Below are 19,061 nucleotides of genomic sequence, written 5' to 3'. Positions count from 1 at the left end.
TACCTTTGAGCTCAGCTGTATCTGAAGAGAGAGCATGTGTGTCCTACCCATGATGTCCCCCCAGCCAGATAGATCAGATCTTCTGAAGCGCTGCTGCCAGACAAATGTCACTTCAACCCACTCAATGCCGCACACACACACATGCACGCACACAATTTTCTCTCTATCACTTTCCCATTGTCTGTCTGTCTGTCTGTCTGTCTGTCTGTCTGTCTGTCTGTCTACTCCAGGGGAGGCTGGTGGAGGTACAGTAGTAATCAGAGAATGGACTCTTGTACTCTAATGCATGGAACGGAATGAGGAATAAACTGGAAGAAACTCCACTAGTCTACTCTCATTAGGCAGATTAGGGGTCATGACCCCTTCCTCTAGCTCACAATCTGTCTTAGAGAGTCTCATCAGATACGGCATTACATCTTGGTTTGGTAACCTATCTGTACAACTAAGGTCCAAACTGGTCCGACTGATACAGACTGCATGGAAGATCATAGGGGTGAAAGACCACTCATCCCTGCAGTCTATTTTTGAACAGGCTACTCTCAGACAGGCTAGTAGAATTCTCATGAATCCCTCCCATGTCCTACATGCAGAGTATGAACTGCTGCCCTCTGGGAGGAGGTTCAGTGTCCCCCGCTCTAGATTAAATAGATTTTAAAATTATTTTATTCCCGTTTCTGTTAAACTTTTAAACTGCACCAGATGAATGTGAACATATCTTGCTTATCGTTTTATTTCCACTCTTGTTTTAATCAGGTCCGCCTTCTGTTTGTGTGCTCATATCCTGTATTGTCTGTTGCTCTTTGTTGGCTGCTGTGGGGTGTAAGCCCAATACACATTTCCCAGTGATGGGACAATAAAGTGACTTTTGACTTTTGACTTTGACTTTGACAATCACATGTTATGTTGGCTTATGTCATACTGTATTTTGGAGGCAGGGAGGGTGCAGGTGCCATAGAGCTAGGCTTATTACTTTGCTGTGACACTGTTCTGAGTGTTCGATCAGACAGACAGCGGAATGTTTAGTAAGAAAATAAAAATTACAATGAATAAAAGCAAATATAAGAAGTAAATAGATAAAACATTTAAAAAGACAATAGTTAATGGAAAAAAGACATTGATAGAAGTGTTTGTGTTTAATCATAACTGGTGCAAAACATGAAGGTTTTTAGCTTAGATTTAAATATTTTAAGGGTTTGGGCCTGTTTGATTTCTTCAGGGAGTTTGTTCCAGGAGCATGCAGCAGCGTGACTGAAAGCTGCTGCACCGTGTTTTGTTTTTACTCTTGGAATTATTAGCTGATTAGTCTCAGCTGACCTATTTTGGTCCAAGACCATTTTGTGATTTGTATGTAATTAGGAGGATTTTGAATTCAATTCTCTGAGAGACTGGTAGCCAGTGCAGGGATCTCAGGATTGGTGTAATGTGTTCATTTCTCTTTCTTGTTAGGACCCTAGCAGCAGCGTTTTGGATGAGCTGCAATTTACGAACAGCTCCTTTAGATAGGCCTGTTAGTAGACCACTACAATAATCAAGTCTACTCGAAACAAATGCATGGATGAGTTTTTCAAGGTCTTGCTTGGACATGAAACCTCTCATTCTTGTTATGTTTTTCAGGTGATAGTAGGCTGATTTAGTTATCGAGTTTATGTGGCTGTTGAAGTTTAGATCGGAGTCTAGAATTACACCAAGATTTCTGACCTGTTTTTTTGTTTGAAGAGAGAGAGAATCAAGTTTTGCACTGACTTTCGATCTTTTGTCAGGTGCACCGAATACAATTATCTCTATTTTGTCCTTGTTTAGTTGGAGGAAGTTTTGTGTCATCCAGGCGTTTATTTGCTCAATGCAATTACAGAGATTGTCAATGGGACTATACTCGTTCGGTGAGAGGGCTATGTAGATTTGAGTGTCATCCGCATAGTTGTGGTAGGCAATTTTGTTCTTTTTTATGATGTGTCCCAATGGAAGCATGTAGAGATTGAATAGAAGGGGGCCAAGGATTGACCCTTGGGGAACCCCACATGTCATTTTAATTTGGTCAGATACAAAGTTGCCAATGGAGACATAGTAGCTTCTGTCCTGTAGGTAGGATCTAAACCAGTTTAGGGCAGTGCCCGAAAGTCCTACCCAGGTTTTTAGTCTATCTATTAGAATGTTGTGGTCTACAGTGTCAAAGGCAAAACTAAGATCTAGTAGTACCAAAACTGAGATTTTGAACTTGACTTTACTGAACAGTCATTATCACGAGGCTGCCCTGACAGGGCAGAGTGGTATATTAGAAGAGTGGTGCCAATGAGCTCGAAATTGTTCTAGATATAGCTTCCTGGTTAAATCTGATTTACCTAAAAAGCACTTTGAGCTGCAACGTTTGCAGGAAAAGCGCTATACAAATAAAGTTATTATTATTATTATTAATATTGTGGTCAGGCCCTGACACAACCTACCTGTTCTCCCATGCATACGACCTCCCCTACCCCTAACCATCTCCCCTAACCCTGCCACCCCCCCCTCCCCCCCTGGACATGCATACAACCTCCCCTACCCCTAACCATCTCCCCTAACCCTGCCACCCCCCTCCCTCCCCCCCTGGACATGCATACAACCTCCCCTACCCCTAACCATCTCCCCTAACCCTGCCACCCCCCTCCCCCCCTGGACATGCATACAACCTCCCCTACCCCTAACCATCTCCCCTAACCCTGCCACCCCCCCCCCCCCCCCACCCCCTGGACATGCATACAACCTCCCCTACCCCTAACCATCTCCCCTAACCCTGCCACCCCCCCTCCCTCCCCTGGACATGCATACAACCTTCCCTACCCCTAACCATCTCCCCTAACCCTGCCACCCCCCCCTCCCTCCCCTGGACATGCATACAACCTCCCCTACCCCTAACCATCTCCCCTAACCCTGCCACCCCCCCTCCCCCCCTGGACATGCATACAACCTCCCCTACCCCTAACCATCTCCCCTAACCCTGCCACCCCCCTCCCCCCCTGGACATGCATACAACCTCCCCTACCCCTAACCCTCTCCCCTAACCCTGCCACCCCCCTCCCCTCCCCTGGACATGCATACAACCTCCCCTACCCCTAACCATCTCCCCTAACCCTGCCACCCCCCCCCCCCCCCCCCCTGGACATGCATACAACCTCCCCTACCCCTAACCATCTCCCCTAACCCTGCCACCCCCCTCCCTCCCCCCCTGGACATGCATACAACCTCCCCTACCCCTAACCATCTCCCCTAACCCTGCCACCCCCCTCCCCCCCTGGACATTGCTGCGTTACTGCGTTAACTCTGTGTTCTATGTGCTCATGTTATCTGTTGCTTGTTGTTTCTGTGTTTTCTGTTTTTCCCATATGGTCAGCGTCTTTGAGCCTCGGAAAAGCGCTTCATAAATACAATGAATTAATATTATTATTATTATTATTATTATTATTGTTGTTTTTCTTTTCGGACTAACAACTGGTTGCCTGGCAACTATTGGTATAATGTAAAGTAACTATTTGCCGTTAGCTAATAGAAAATGGACCCCTTCATTGGTGTCAATCTTCCTTAGAGCATTCTGGGTAGACGTGTGCTTCTCTAATGGGTTTATAACGGAGGGGCTTTCAGTTTCTGTTCTTGTGTACTAGTATTAGGGGCCGTGTGATGGATGGGTGATGTGTCCACTGTGGGCAATGACTGTGCTTATGTACTCAGGGGGTCTCAGCCAGCATGTCAGGCTGACATGCATGAGAGTGGTCCTGTGGGAAGACAAGAGACATTGGCTAGCAGAGTATGGATGGTAACTACAAGCACAGTCAACGGTTTGGTGGTGTTCCATATCTGCTAATCATCTACATAACAAGGAATGTCGTTGTGTACCAGTATTGCTGTTGGATAAAATGGGTTATTAATGGATGTGTGTGTACTTACCTCCTGTGTAGTGTTCCTGTGCGTGGGCGGGAACAAACTCTGCCTTTTAAAGGTCCTGGGAGCAAGTTGGAATGGGAGGAAGACCTTGTTCATTTATATCCAGTAGTCCATGGAGTGTTAAATATGATTATTGAGGATTATATGTTGTTGTAGTGTGGAGTTGTGTATTGTGTTTGAGGGGAAGGGAGGGGGGGGGGTTGTTGTTGTCAGTGGATGTGTATGTCAGTGTCACCAAGGACAGGGGTTGACAGGGTGACTGTGACCATGGCCTGTGTGTTGGTTTGTGCTGTTTAAATAAATGACCCATCGATGGCTTACCCTTCTTCAGTCTGAATGTCTCCACTCAGAAACCTCCAAACCGTGAGCCAGTCTACAGGGCTACAGTCAGTCTGCTTTAAAATCAGTTAATTCAGGAAGTGATTTGAATTTAAATTTAAATTCCAAATCAAAAATGGAAAAACTTTTGGTCTAAAAAAGCTTATTTCTTTCAGTTTATTGAAAACGCATTAGAAAATAAATGCTATATCTGCAATCATTGAATTGTTATTTAATTTGACTGGATTCACTGAATAGCAAACATAAAAGAAGCTTAAAGAAGGTGTGCTCCAGAAACCACAATGCAATATGAACAGTTTGTCAGTTTTATTATTAAAAAAAGAAAGAAAATGGTAACATTGCTTGCTGCTGCACATTGGAAGTGTTTTCAAATGATGTGAAAAGTATGCACTGACAAAATGTGGTATGTGTGTGGAGGATGAAATTGAACTGACCCCAACCCTAGGGATGAAATTCAACTGACCCCAACCCTAGTGCCCAAGCCAGTTTGTAGCATTCGATGCCCTTTACTTGTTTGCAGTTGTATGATCTTGTGAGATGCTGTGGCCATGAAGTGGGTCACATGTTAAACATCTGTGTCACAATGCAACCTCCACATGACCAGCAGGCTATAGGCATTCCTTTATGCTTCCAGTGAAGTTCAAGGCTGAGATGCCTATTATCCCTATAGCACCATAAAACACAAGTGTAAACATGTCAAATTAGATTATTAGGTTACTGGTTGTCTGGACACATGTAGCCTGTGTGTGTGTGTGTGTGTGTGTGTGTGTGTGTGTGCATGTGTGCGTGTGCGTGTGCGTGTGCGTATGCGTGTGTGTCTGTGTGTGTGTGCGTGTGTGTGTGTATGTGTTATAGGATGTCAATCCCCTGACCTTAAAGAGACGCCCCACCACATTATGAGGAGGAGGCATACAGCTATCTGGGCTAAAAGACTACAACCAAGGTCATCCATGGGCTAAAAGACTACAACCAAGGTCATCCGTTTCACTTCCAATTCTTTCAATTTAGGAGATGAATTCAAAGAAATAAATGAATTGAAAATCGCCCATTATTTGACAATTTGGTCTTTTTAATACTGACTGAATGAATTGGATTCAATTGCGATAATAATGGACCATGACCCTGCAACACAGGAGGGCTCTCTAGTCTTGCTTGGCTGAGGGGTGCTGAAATGTTCCAAATCGAAGGTGAACCTGTATCTTATCCTTGCCCTGGTTTAAGAGCAAACACACTCTATTGGCTCTCTCGTCTGTGTAAATATGATCAAAGGATATCACTGTGCCCCCCTCCTCCCACACACACACATTTCACACGTATTACATAAGTACACACTGCCGAAAGCTGATATCAAACACATGCTAAATGCCTAACACAGACTCATAATATTACACCACTTTGTCCAGTCTTATCTGTGTTGTACTGTATATGCCTATGGCCCTCTCCGTCCACACACACACACACACACACACACACACACACACACACACACACACACACACACAGACACACAGACACACAGACACACACACACACACACACACAGACACACACACACACACACACACACACACACACACACACACACACACACACAGTATGTGTCCAGTCATGGATTTCATATTGGACAGAAACAAACAAACCTTAACCTTGACCAATTCTTTGAATTGTGTGTATGAAGAAATATACAGTGAGGTCCATATATATTTGGATACAGCCAGATTTCTTTTTTATTTGAGCTGTTTACCAAAACATCTCCAAGTTACAGTTATATAATGAATATGGGCTTAAAGTGCAGACTCTCAGCTTTAGGGTAAGGGTATTCACATCCAAATTGATGGAAGGGTTTAGGAATTACAGCTCTTTAATATGTAGCTCCCTCTTTTTCAAGGGACCAAATGTCATTGGACAATTGACTCAATAGCTGTTTCATGGGCCAGTGTGGGCTATTCCTTCATTATTTCTTTATCAATTACAGTTGTTTTTTTTTTTACCTCACCATGCCCTTCTTTTCCTCCCCCTCCTCCATCTCTCCCTCGCTCCTATCTCTCTGTCTCAACTCTCCCGTTCCCACTCCTTTTTGTTCAAAGACTAGGAGGAGAGCAGGAGCGACTGTCCTTGAAGCCGAAGCCACAGAGACGCCCCTGTTTCACACAGTTGAGACACACACACACACACACACACACACACTTATGGCAAAGAAGTGGAATATTCTGCAACGGCCGAGTCAATCACCTGATCTCAACCCGATTGAGCATGCATTTCACTTGCTGAAGACAAAACTAAAGGCAGAAAGACCCACGAACAAACAACAACTGAAGGCAGCTGCAGTAAAGGCCTGACAAAGCATCACAAAGGAGGAAACCCAGCATTTGGTGATGTCCATGTGTTCCAGACTTCAGGCAGTCATTGCCTGCAAAGGATTCTCGACAAAGTATTAAAAAACATTTATTTATGATTATGTTATGTTGAGCTCCTGAAAATAGGGGACTGTGTATAAAAATGGTTGCAATTCCTAAACGTTTCATACAATATTTTTGTTCAACCGCTTGAATTAAAGCTGAAAGTATGCACTTCAATGACATCTTGATTGTTTCATTTCAAATCCATTGTGGTGCCGTACAGAGCCAAAATTATGGAAATTGTGTCACTGTCCAAATATTTCCGGACCTAACTGCATAATAAGACGTTTGGCTGTGAGTATAGTGGACACTGTCGAGCTAATGGATTCTGGGGCGGTTTCAGATTGAATCACTTAATCCAAATGTGTGGTTCTCGTGATGTTAGTGCCATGTGACTTAAATCAGATGATACACTTGCTTTAAGAAATCAGCCTGGTACATTATAGGACATCATAGTCTGTTCAGGCATAGAAACAAAGACAACGTGTCATTCACACATGCAGGTCATGCTAAAGATTTACACACACACATACACACACACACACACACACACATACACACACACACACACACACACACTGGATGACTGGAATGTTGGGATGAAGGTAATTCCCATCATGGGGTCTGTGTCTTACGAGGTCATCTATTTTAGTGTGAAGGTGGAAATGTTCTGGTAGTCAGATGCATGAACGCAGCTGGCTGGTGTGTGTACAGACATATTCAACCTCTCCTTTTCCAGGGGAATAGTCCCCAATCTGCTTCAAGTCATCCACCATTGTTCCCGGTGCTGAAAAAGAACACAGTATATCATGCCTAAATGACTGGCGCCCTGTCGCTCTCACTCCCATCGTGAGCAAATGCTTTGAGAAGCCATGTCAAGGCCCCTGATCCACAGCACGTTACCACCCACCCTGGACCCTCACCAATTTGCCTACCGGCCAAAACAGATTCACCGACCGACAACTCATTGCCTCAACACTCCACTCCGCCCTCACCCACCTGGACAAGAGGAACGCCTACGTGAGGATGCTGTTTCCTAGACTACAGTTCAGCATTTAATACCACAGTCCCCTCCAGTGCTTGACACCTAGCTCAGAGACCTAGGCCTCAACCCCGGCCTATGCAACTGAATCCTGGACTTCCTGTCGGACCGATGACCCTCTGACCCTCAACACAGGAGCCCCCCGGAGCTGTGTCCTGAGCCCCCTCCTCTACTCCCTCTACACCCATGACTCTGTGGAACACGCACAGCTCCAACTCTGTGATTAAGTTAAGCTGACGACACTATAGTAATTGGCGGCGGTGGGACAGCCTATAAGGAAGATGTCAACTGCCTGGCTCAGTTTAGCCGGGAAAACGACCTCGCTCTCAATGCCGAAAAGATCAAGGAGCTCGTGGTGGACTTCAGGAAGAAAGGACACGGGAACAGGACCCCATCTCCATCAACGGGTCCACTGTACATAGAGTCAGCAGCTTTAAGTTCCTCCTGAGCACTTCTCAGAGCCTCACATTTATACAGGTCTGTAAGGCCTCCCAATCCTTCCCAGGATCCTCTGCACAGAGTGATCACAGAAGGTGGAGGGGTTACATTGTTTCTAGTGTCTGGGTGTTCCAGACAGACCCAGGGCACACACAAGAGGTGATCAGGTCCTTATGACAATGCAAATGCCAGCACTTTGAGCGGCAGAAGTGGTCTCCATTGAGGTGTAGAATGATTTACTATGCTGAATTGCTCAGACAGACCCCTCCCTCCAGTTCCTGTGCCTCAAAAGTAACTTCAATATATACAATCTTAACACAATTAAACCTTTACAATGTATATTTTATCCCCCAAAAGGGATATCCACCATAACCTCACCTGGGACACCAAGGTGACAGGTGTCAAAGGTGGTGATAAAGACACAGCACACCGCCTCTTTCACCTCAGGCGGATGAAGAAGTGCGGCATGCGGGTCCAAGATCCTACGGATCCTTCTACAGGGGCACAACCACGAGCATCCTGACTGGGTGCATCACTGCCTGGCACGGTAACTGCACTGCCCCCCTCAACGACAAAGCGCTGCGTAGGGTGGTGCGGACAGCGAGAGCATCAGGGGATGTGAGCTTCCCTCCCTCCAATAATAATATACGACAAACGATGATATGCCAGCAAAGCCCGGAGGATTATCGAAGACCCGAGTCACCCCTCAGCCCAGTCTGTTTGACCCGCTGCCACACAAGAAACGGTACCGTAGCCTCAGGGCCAAAACACGGAAGGTAAACAACAGCTACTACCACCATCAGGCTTATGAACAAGCCTACTAAGGACTAGTGACTATTTACCCTTAAGTACACTCCACGCACATGGGCTAATTACCCTTAAGCACATCTCACGTACCGTACACAGGCACTTTACTCTAATACTACCTCTACCATCTACTGCTACCCAGTGCAATACACTTGTTATTTGTATTATTATATTGCTCGATCACCTCTTGTCTTATTTGTCTGTTTTAAAAAAAATAAGTATTCACTTTTTTTCTCTTGCTGCTGCAATGTCAAGGAACTGACAAGTTTTACTCTCTTATACTTTTGTATAATAGGATGTCACAATAAACTTGATTCTGATTCTGAGTCTGATTCTGAGTCTGATTCTGAAGCTTAGTCACAACCTTTCCTTAAAAAGGTCGCTGGCTTTGTAAATGCACTTCCTTTACACAAAGTAACCCGGGGAACTACAGTATGTAGGCCTCAATTCTGTCAATTCAGGAAGTCAATTAAATTCCAACAAATTAATGGAATGGAACAATTGGCATAAAAAATATTTTTTAATTCGAATTTCAATTCACTCTTTTGATTGAATTGATTGAATTATAAGGCTACAATAGACCTAATAAACCCTTTACAGCAAAGTTAACAATACCAACCTGATAGCTACAGAAGATCTGATCAATGCTGGCCGGTCAGGTAGTCAAATATTCCATGAATCAGGTCAGGTAATAGACAAATATTGTGCCAGATGACCCTTTTCCGCTGTCCCTATCAGTTCCCAGATAGGATGTTACATGAGGATGACAAGCAATTTCAAAGGGCGAGGGGGAACATTTGTATTGATTAGGCTGTAAACACTGGAGAAATGGCAAACAAGTTAGACAGTAACATCACAGGAGGTCAGCTCTCTCATTGGTCCAGCCTAAGGCGTGCCACCTGACCTGGGTTCTGTGTAAAAGAGACAACAAATAAAGCCCTTCGTCTGTCAGAATCTGTGTCCATTTGAGGTCATTTCCGGCCCAGAGAATAATAACAGACTGTTGTTTTGACTGGGTTAGGGTTAGGGGGGACTACAATACAACACAAATCCACCCCTCTAAGTTTCTGGTGCCCCCCTGAGGCTTAATGAATAGGTTTGAATGTTAAATGTTGTACTTGTTGACTTCATTCGTCCCACATATTATCAGTTGAATAGATAACTGGCAACCCAATGGGAATGTCACATATGCCATAAATAAATAAAAGAGGAAGCAACGACAGTTAGACGTTCATTTATGATTTATGTAGCCTACCTAGACACATACATGTGATCCTTCCTATTGATAACAAGCCAAAACAGGTGTGTAGTAGTAGGCCTGTTATACTGTAAACCATCTCCCTGGCAACAATAACAAAAACAATATGTCAAATCACATGTTTTTCATTATCCATCAAGATTTACAAGTACATTCTACACTTGGAAAGACGTTTGCCTTTTGCTTTAGTGCTCCTAGCTCTTGAAAATGATCTGCAACGCACTTTAAAGATTGATGTACTTAACTTCCAAACTTTCCACAGTTCAAGGTTTTGATCTATAAATCACTGCACTTCAGTTTGTAATTGCTTTATTTTAGCTTTTTTTCTTTTATTCTAAGTTTGTATTCTCTTATTCTTATTTTTATTCTTCTCTTTCGAGTTTTAAATAAAGGTTGAAGGAATGAAATGAAAAAGCAATAATAATTTGCGAGGGTGTGACTGATGGAATTGTCAGGCTGTCACATGGTGATGTGGTGTGATGTGATGTGGTGAAAGACGCGTGACGTCCAAAACATCAAAAACATCAAAAACATCCGTATTATGCAACGGATATTATTGGGAAAAACATGATAAGATATTTTATGATGTTTTATTGTCCCTTCGCGTAAGTAGGTGTAGTAATAATCACATGACTTTGACTAACACACATCTTATATATATGTATTCCATTTGGTGCGCCGACAATTAAGCGAATCATTGATTTATTAGCTCAAGTGACCTAAAAACTGGAACATACTGTATTTTGACCAGTCAAAAAAAAAAAAAAACATTCATCATGTACACACAATTGCTCGTTTTTAAGGAGGTGTGAGACCTGGTCCAATCGGATGTGCTGAATTCATTTGCGTCACTTTAAGAGGGCGGTGTGTGTGTGAGGGGAGAGACGTCTATAATTATGTCTGTGTGTCTGCACCCCATACAGACTCCAAGAGGAACACAGACAGACAGACTCGGGACACTATAACGGTTCTCAACGAGACTACCTACCTAAAGACTTAAAACAGTGGCTATTTATTGCTGCCATTGCTTTTATTTAATTTATTCCAAAACATTCATTATTTAAGGTATATTATATTATATATAGAGCTGTCGCTTTCTTTTCTCGCCAGTTAATTCCATTTGATTTTATTCGGTCTACGAATTCGGTCGCTGCTTTTTTTTTTTTTTTTTAAAGAACTCAAGACACATTCTAATTCTTTTTCAGAATGTTTCCCGATTCAGGCACTGGGTGAGTGGTTTTAGTGGGTTTTCTTTATTATATTCTGACACTGTATTGCCTTTCCTGGGGGGGCATACTGTACATAGTGTACATAATGGGCAGGAGGATGTTGCATCATTCCTACCGTCATATCTGGGTAATGTTACCCAGATTTGAGTGTTCCTATATATGCATGTCGTGAGCTTAGAATGATAAGGTTCTATCTCCGTTTAGAATGATAAGGTTCTATCTCCGTTTAGAATGATAAGGTTCTATCTCCGTTTAGAATGATACGGTTCTATCTCCGTTTAGAATGACAAGGTTCTATCTCCGTTTAGGGTAGTTCAGAGATATTGAGCGTCAACGTTTTTACATTCCATTATGTTCTGTGAGATGGAACCTTTGTATTTTATGAATTACTAACTCAAAAATGTCAACATTTTAGAAATAACACCACACAGGCATTAATAAACACCTAATGGATCAGATTATGTAAAAAAAACTCAATTTTGACAAAAATGGAGATAGAACCTTATAATTCTAACGTCACGATGTGTCGCACATGGCCAAATAGGGCGAAATGTGACGTCGCAGGTCTACACGTGTTATATTATGGGCAGAAACAAGAAACAAGCACGTGCGATGCGAGCAGATACTACTGACAGGGGGATGCCCTTGGAACGTTTTAGAAAGATAAAACCAAATCAAATCACTTAATGTAAAATCAATGCAATGTTTAAAACACGATTTTCGATCGTATTCACAAGACTCACTGTTGAAATCGACCTACCCGTTTTGGTTAACTTTAGCTGCTGAAAAGGGCGAATTTGCAACGCTCCAATTCTGAAGAAAAGAGCTCATTTATATCATATTTTGATCCTATGTTGTATTTTTGCGCCAATATTTACCAAAATTAGGATATTATTTGCTGTATATTGCATTGTAAATTAATTTAGAATCATCTCTATCGTTTGGGCAGTTTATACTGATGTGGCAACAGCCTACAATTAACCGTATTCATGGTTCTTCAGTTTTAATATCATAGTCTGTGTGTTCTTAGAAAATGTTGTCTTTTTGCGGTCAAAGCTCGGAATTAATTCAGATAATTGGTGTCATGGTTGGAACATGGTGTAGGCCTACAGATGTTATTAGTTTAGGTAAAAAAAAAAAAAAAAACTGGGCTAGACAAGGGGTGTGTTGGTGTTGGGGACGCTCCTGACCTGTGCATGTTGACCTTTCTGTGAAACCCTGAGAGGAGGCATGACTCTCCTGGCTCTGTAGGAATGCGTGCGTGTGTGTGTGTGTGTGTGTGTGTGCGTGTGCGCGCGTGCGTGCGTGCGTGTGTCTCTGTGTTTGTGTGTGTGTGTGTGTGTGTGTGTGTGCGCGTGTGTCTGTGTGTGTGTGTGTTCTCACACCCTCATTAGCAGAACCCTCAGTCTTGGATTACTACTCAGAAAACATCTGTACCCTAACATACATACAGGTACACATGGTACCCTGAAGTGAGTGCATCCATTGGATTGGATTATTGTTCTAACAGCAGCACCCTGTCTGTCTGTCTCAGGTATGGCTATGATGACTGCAAGGCCACTGCAGACTGGCTAATGGCCCAGACCGCCGTGCGCCCCCTGGTGGGCATCGTGTGCGGCTCAGGGATGGGAGGCCTGGCTGACCTGTTGAAGGACCAGGTCACGTTCAACTACAAGGACATCCCTAACTTCCCCCAGAGCACAGGTGTGTGTTTCTCTGTGGCTGTGGCTTCAATGAATTGTCCCCAAACAGTTTGCACTTTGTATTGGCCAGAGCCACACATTCTAATGGGAGGGTTCCATGTTGTTGTAGTGCATGGCCATGCAGGGCGGTTGGTGTTCGGGACTCTGAAGGGGAAGCCATGCGTGTGCATGCAGGGACGGTTCCATCTCTACGAGGGTTACGCCATCCAGAAGGTACGTCTGTCCATTGTCGTGGATTATTAATGAGACTCAAGATAGGAATTGCTTTAAATCTAGGTATAATATTTATTGAAGAAAATGATCTTTACAGCTCTAGAGCGGACAGTCAACTTTTAGAGACTGACACAAAACTCTCACATAGTACAATTGATATATTGTCAACATACGTAGTCATAACATTGATAACGAGTCTGAGAACAGATAGTAAGTTCCCGTGGGACCGACAGCGAGTCCTAAACGAACTGTTTATGAACACAAGGCCCAAACAGCTCTGTGTTCACAAACAGGACAGTCAGACTCACAACAATCCCACGGGAACCCACCTCATGGAAACATACTGTCACATTCTGTGTGAACATGAATACCACAGGAATACATACAATACATATAATGTTAAAACATTTATAAGATGAAAAAATCCATTACACCATCCAGACATGGGTTACTTTATTTCAAAAGTAGAGCAGAGATACAATTTGTTAAGAATTTCCCCCAGGGGGAAATTTGCCTTATTGCATGTAGTCAAATGCATTCATCAGGGTTCCCACACTAGTCTTAAAAATCCTTAAAGTCTAAAATCCAGCAAACCAAATTTTAAGGCCTTAAAAAAGTTATTCGGTCTAAAAAATGAGATCCTGCAAGGAAATCAGTCTGACCACTATGGCAGTGAAATCGCTAATTTCATCACCTCGAGGATGCCAAAAAGCTATCATACGGTGTCGCGAATAGGTCTAAAATTATATTCAACGAGGTCTAAAGGTTCAAGTGCCTTTAACACCATCCAGCCTCTTCTACTCCGAGAGAAGCTCTCAGGTATGGGGGTTGATCCCTCCACTACATCCTGGATCATGGACTACCTCACAGGACGGCCACAGTCAGTCAGGCTGGGGAACTGTGTCTCGGACACAGTAGTGAGCAACACCGGGGCTCCGCAGGGAACTGTGCTGGCTCCCTTCCTGTTCACCCTGTACACATCAGACTTCAAACACAACTCTGAGTCCTGCCACGTACAGAAGTACTCTGACGATACAGCCATAGTGGCGTGCGTGAGGGATGGACGGGAGGGGGAGTACAGGGATCTGATAGGAGCCTTCAGCGTCTGGAGCGAGAGGAATGGTCTGCTCCTCAACCAAACCAAGACCAAGGAGCTAGTTATAGACTTCCGTAGGTCTAAGCCACCTCGGTTGCCCATTAACATCCGGGGCGAGGATATCGAGGTGGTGAAGACCTACAAGTACCTGGGGGTGCATCTGGACGACAAACTGGACTGGTCCACCAACACAGAGGCACTTTATAAGAAGGGACAGAGCAGGCTGTACTTCTTAAGAAGACTTAGGTCTTTTGAAGTGTGTGGAGAGATGCTGGCCATGTTTTACCAGTCTGTCATGGCCAGCATTCTCTTCTACGCTGCAGTCTGCTGGGGGGGAAACATCACCAAGAGGGATACCGGACGGCTGGACAAGCTCGTAAAAAAGGCGGGTTCAGTGGTGGGAAGGAGCCTGGACTCTCTGGGGACGGTGGTGGAGAGAAGGACTAGGAGTAAGCTGCTGTCCATCAGGGACAACCCCAACCACCCCCTCCATCATGTCCTCGCTGGGCAAACCAGCAGCCGCCGCAGAGGGCGGTTCATTACGATCCGCTCCCGGACGGAGCGATATAAAAAATCATTTATCCCGGCTGCACTAAGACTGTTCAATGGCAACTAAAGTAGCAGTCGGGGTCAAGGCTCCTGAATCTGTATTTATTATTTATTTTAATCACCATCATCACTTTTTTAGTATTTTAATATAAATAACTATAGCCATCCTTTTAATCCACCTTTATATCAGATCTCACTGCTTTTTATATACTGTACATGGCTGGCCCAGTGTTGTTGTCTGTCCTTTATGTTGTGTTGTGTTGTTATGTGTGGTTTTTAGTGGAGTGGCGCGGCAAAATGAATTTCCCCACGGGGATAAATAAAGTATTTATCTATCTATCTATCTATCTAAAAAAAGGTCAAAAATTTGACTTGTTGAAACTTGTAGGAACCCTGATACATATTTTATATAAATGGAATATAAACACAGGATATACAAACATCATATGATAAAATGGTCTTGTATTTAGTTTGTTGTGGTGTGTGATGAGGTGTGTGTGTGATAAGGTGTGTGTGTGTGGTTGTTGTGTTCCAGATCACCCTGCCCATGCGCATCTTCAAGCTGCTGGGAGTGGAGACGGTCATGTTGACCAACGCTGCCGGAGGACTGAACCAAGACTTCAAAGTGGGGGACATCATGATCATGAAAGACCACCTCAACATGCCCGGCTTCGCTGGGAACAACCCACTGGCTGGACCCAATGATGAAAGGTGTGTGTGTGTGTGTGTGTCCTGTGTCCTGTGTGTGTGTCCTGTGTGTCCTGTGTGTCTGTGTCTGTGTGTCTGTGTCTGTGTGTGTGTGTGTGTCTGTGTGTGTCCTGTGTATCTGTGTGTCTGTGTCCTGTGGAATTGAGGTGTAACACCTTTTCCCTCTCTCTCTCTCTCTCTCTCTCTCTCTCTCTCTCTCTCTCTCTCTCTCTCTCTCTCTCTCTCTCTCTCTCTCTCTCTCTCTCTCTCTCTCTCTCCCTCCTTCTCTCTCAGGTTTGGGGTGAGGTTCCCCTGCATGTCTGACGCGTACGACAGGGAGCTGCAGCAGCTGGCCCAGGACGTGGGTCAGGAGCTGGGCTACGGAGACTTCCTCCGGGAGGGGGTGTACTGTGTCCTGGGAGGACCCTCGTTCGAGACCATCGCTGAGTGTCGCATGTTGCACAAACTGGGAGCTGACGCTGTCGGTGAGTCCCACTCTCCTCTAGGGCTGGGTTTAAAAAATTGCTGTACATGGGTGCTTAGGTGGCGTAGTGGATTAAGCGTTGACCATGTAACCGCAGGGTTCCCGGTTCGTTTCCAGCCGCGGACATATCCTGCATGTCATCCCTTCTCTCACCCATCCTTCCTGTCATATCTCTACTATCTCTATCACAATAAAAAAGAAAAATATGAGTGGGACTGCCCCACTCAGGATTATTTTTTTTAAATATATCGCTGTACAGTCGTATATCCTTGCATATGAAACGCGGATATTTTTTGGGCACGCAGAGAATTGGACTGTAACTTGCAAACAAGCGTCTTCTCCAGCGAGGCTTGTTTCGGATCTGCTTTTGCATATGTCACGTCAATGTACTAGAACCACGCAAACAGTTGAGTGAAGCGATAATCCCAAACATGTACACAAATGTGAAACATGACATCGCAACTTGCTGCAAATATGTCACGTTCTAATGCTTTGGTCCTCATATCGCGATCTGATGTAATGATCAGACTTTTTGAAAAATGTGAATGCATTTCCACTTTGTTGAAAATCAATGACACATCACTAGTCGACTAACACAGCTTGTTTTGTGAGCCTGCTAACAATGTAAAGTAGTGTTATAGTTAACTAGTTACTCACCGAATCCATTGCCTTGCATTATTTTGGCTAGCGAGTTTGTGTTTGTGTGATTCTCAACAACGTTGAAGCGTAGTTCCGTGTTTCAAAAGAAAGGTCTGAACATTTAGATTGGTTGCCGATATGAAGACCAAAGAATTGGAATGTGTCTCACCACGCTGTGCAGTTGATGGAGCTATTGCACATTGGCTGTTTTGCGCACACGCTCAACTAAGGTCATGTTCTCACATGAAAGTCCGAATCAGGACCCGGAGCAAGTGGATGAGTTTGCAACATTGTTGCATGAATTATTTCTCTGATTTGCGTTCTCACAGCCCTTTATGTAAACGAAGTAACATACGCAATCGAAGCAACAGACGTGGTAGTTGATTGGTTAGAAAAATGTAAAATTGCCCGTTCGTCCCGCTCTCTTATCCAGATCAACACGCATGCGCTGTTGTTTTCCTATGGACTGCCTCGATGCGTCGTTTCTAACCGTAGCGAAACCACCCTTTTCAAGCGGAGCATCCGTTGGTTCTTTGCTCCGGGAGTGACTTCGAATGCGCGTTCTCACAGCTCCAAACGACGCAGAGCAAAGCGAATTTTATCCTAAACTCCGATTCCAAGTGAAGCAAATGTTCTAGTGAGAACACCCCCTAGCCTCACAAGTGGCTCTCAAAATCCCAACTGCAGTTAAGAAAGCACTTCCTGTAGTCAAGTGTCTGATTTTGCACAACTCGTGTTGGTCAATGCTGGTCATGGTCATTTATGTTCCAATAAAAAGTCCATTCATGTAACTGCGTTGGAGTCAATTCTTAAGGTAAGCATTGATATTTAACAATGCAACATGTTAGAGGGTTCCTTGAATCATATATAGCATCAGTTCTGAGAATCTCTTTCATATTCAAGCAAAATTGGTATCGTAACTAAATCATCGAATCGAATCGGAACCGAATCATTTTGGGAAATCAGTGGCGATACCCAGCTCTCTATCTTCCTTGTTTGTGTAATTTTAAGACCATCTGAATGTTCATGTCATTTGTTTTATACTGCTCTAACATCCTCTCTCTCTCTCTCTCTCCCTCGCCCCTTCTCTCTCAGGAATGAGCACGGTTCACGAGGTGATCGTAGCGCGCCACTGCGGGATGCGCGTCTTCGCCCTGTCTCTCATCACCAACCAGGCCGTGATGGACTACGACAGCGAGGAGAAGGCCAACCACGAGGAGGTCCTGGAGACGGGCAAGCTGAGGGCCTCGCAGCTGGAGAGGCTGGTCTCCACCATGGTCACCCGCATGGGGCACAACAACAACAACAACTACGCCTGAATACGCCCATCAGAACAGTCCCTGGATCAGTTTCAACCGGCCCCAGAAAAAATATAAGACCTGTTTTTATATGAACTGCCAACCACTGTGCCTGACCTGAGATCAGCGTAACAGACATTTTACTGACTTGCACAGTTGCTCCCTCCATCCCAGTGCTCTTCTTAAACACATTCTTTTGTTTTAAATTATTTTTTTATTTTATTTTTTAAAAACCAATACATACATACATTCCTGCAGAGGGGGCAACTGGAAAAAAACTGTCCTCAAGATATTTGTATTGTCCTCTTCAGTTGATACTGTTAACTTAATATCAATTTGCTTGTGTACATGTCTTTAATTTAACTTAACATTGAGCAAGAATCTGCTGTTAATGTATTAACGTGTATTCTGTCTATAGATGTATTTTTCTGCTCTTGTTCTTTTTTTAATATGAATGTTGTTACTAAAGTTTACTATTTATTACTCAGCTTGAGTCTCTTTTAATTTCTTGAACTATTTATGTTATCGGTCAATCAAGTTCAAGTATCTACGGAGCCCCCCTGGGGTCACATGGTAGAAAAAATATATTTGATGTGTGAATCTGTTCCCTCGGTTTAGTAATCCGTTCCCTCGGTTTAGTAATTCGTTAGGGTTAGGGTTAGAATCCTTGCGATCATTCTGGCTCGTAGGGCCTAACCATAACCCTAACCATAACCATAACAAATTACTAAACCAAGGGAACGAATTACTAAACAGAGGGCACGGATTCACACATCAAATATTTTTTTTCTACCATGTGACCCCAGGGGGGCTCCGTAAGTATCTGAGAAGCTTGGTAAAGGGGTTGAGAAGCTTGGTAAAGGGGTTGAGAAGCTTGGTAAAGGTTGAGAAGCTTGGTAAAGGTTGAGAAGCTTGGTGACGGTTGAGAAGCTTGGTAAAGGGCCGTCATTTTAAGCCGTCAGCCA

At 43.9% G+C, this 19,061-nt stretch overlaps 1 protein-coding gene across 1 annotated transcript; it reads left to right on the top strand.

Annotated features, from left to right (window-relative positions):
- Positions 1 to 11,132: 11,132 nt before the first annotated feature.
- On the top strand, positions 11,133 to 18,584 carry pnp5a (purine nucleoside phosphorylase 5a). The gene is made up of 6 exons (XM_080547678.1): positions 11,133 to 11,427; positions 12,962 to 13,131; positions 13,240 to 13,343; positions 15,524 to 15,699; positions 15,970 to 16,160; positions 17,894 to 18,584. Exons 1-6 carry the CDS (start codon positions 11,405 to 11,407, stop codon positions 18,115 to 18,117), a joined length of 888 nt encoding a protein of 295 aa, XP_080403804.1. The 5' UTR covers positions 11,133 to 11,404; the 3' UTR covers positions 18,118 to 18,584.
- Positions 18,585 to 19,061: the final 477 nt, after the last annotated feature.

Source organism: Nansenia antarctica (genome assembly GCF_963989245.1).
Source record: "Nansenia antarctica genome assembly, chromosome: 17".
In the NCBI taxonomy this organism is placed as follows: domain Eukaryota; kingdom Metazoa; phylum Chordata; class Actinopteri; order Argentiniformes; family Microstomatidae; genus Nansenia; species Nansenia antarctica.
The sequence above is the reverse complement of the archived record's forward strand: the minus strand, read 5'-3'. Positions and strand labels throughout refer to the sequence as shown.

Excerpts from the sequence above, each read along its gene's own strand:
- pnp5a (XM_080547678.1), top strand. The coding sequence starts at position 11,405 with ATGTTTCCCGATTCAGGCACTGG. Across the intron at positions 13,344-15,523 it reads AGGGTTACGCCATCCAGAAG|ATCACCCTGCCCATGCGCAT; the intron begins GTACGTCTGTCC and ends GTTGTGTTCCAG. Across the intron at positions 16,161-17,893 it reads ACTGGGAGCTGACGCTGTCG|GAATGAGCACGGTTCACGAG; the intron begins GTGAGTCCCACT and ends CTTCTCTCTCAG.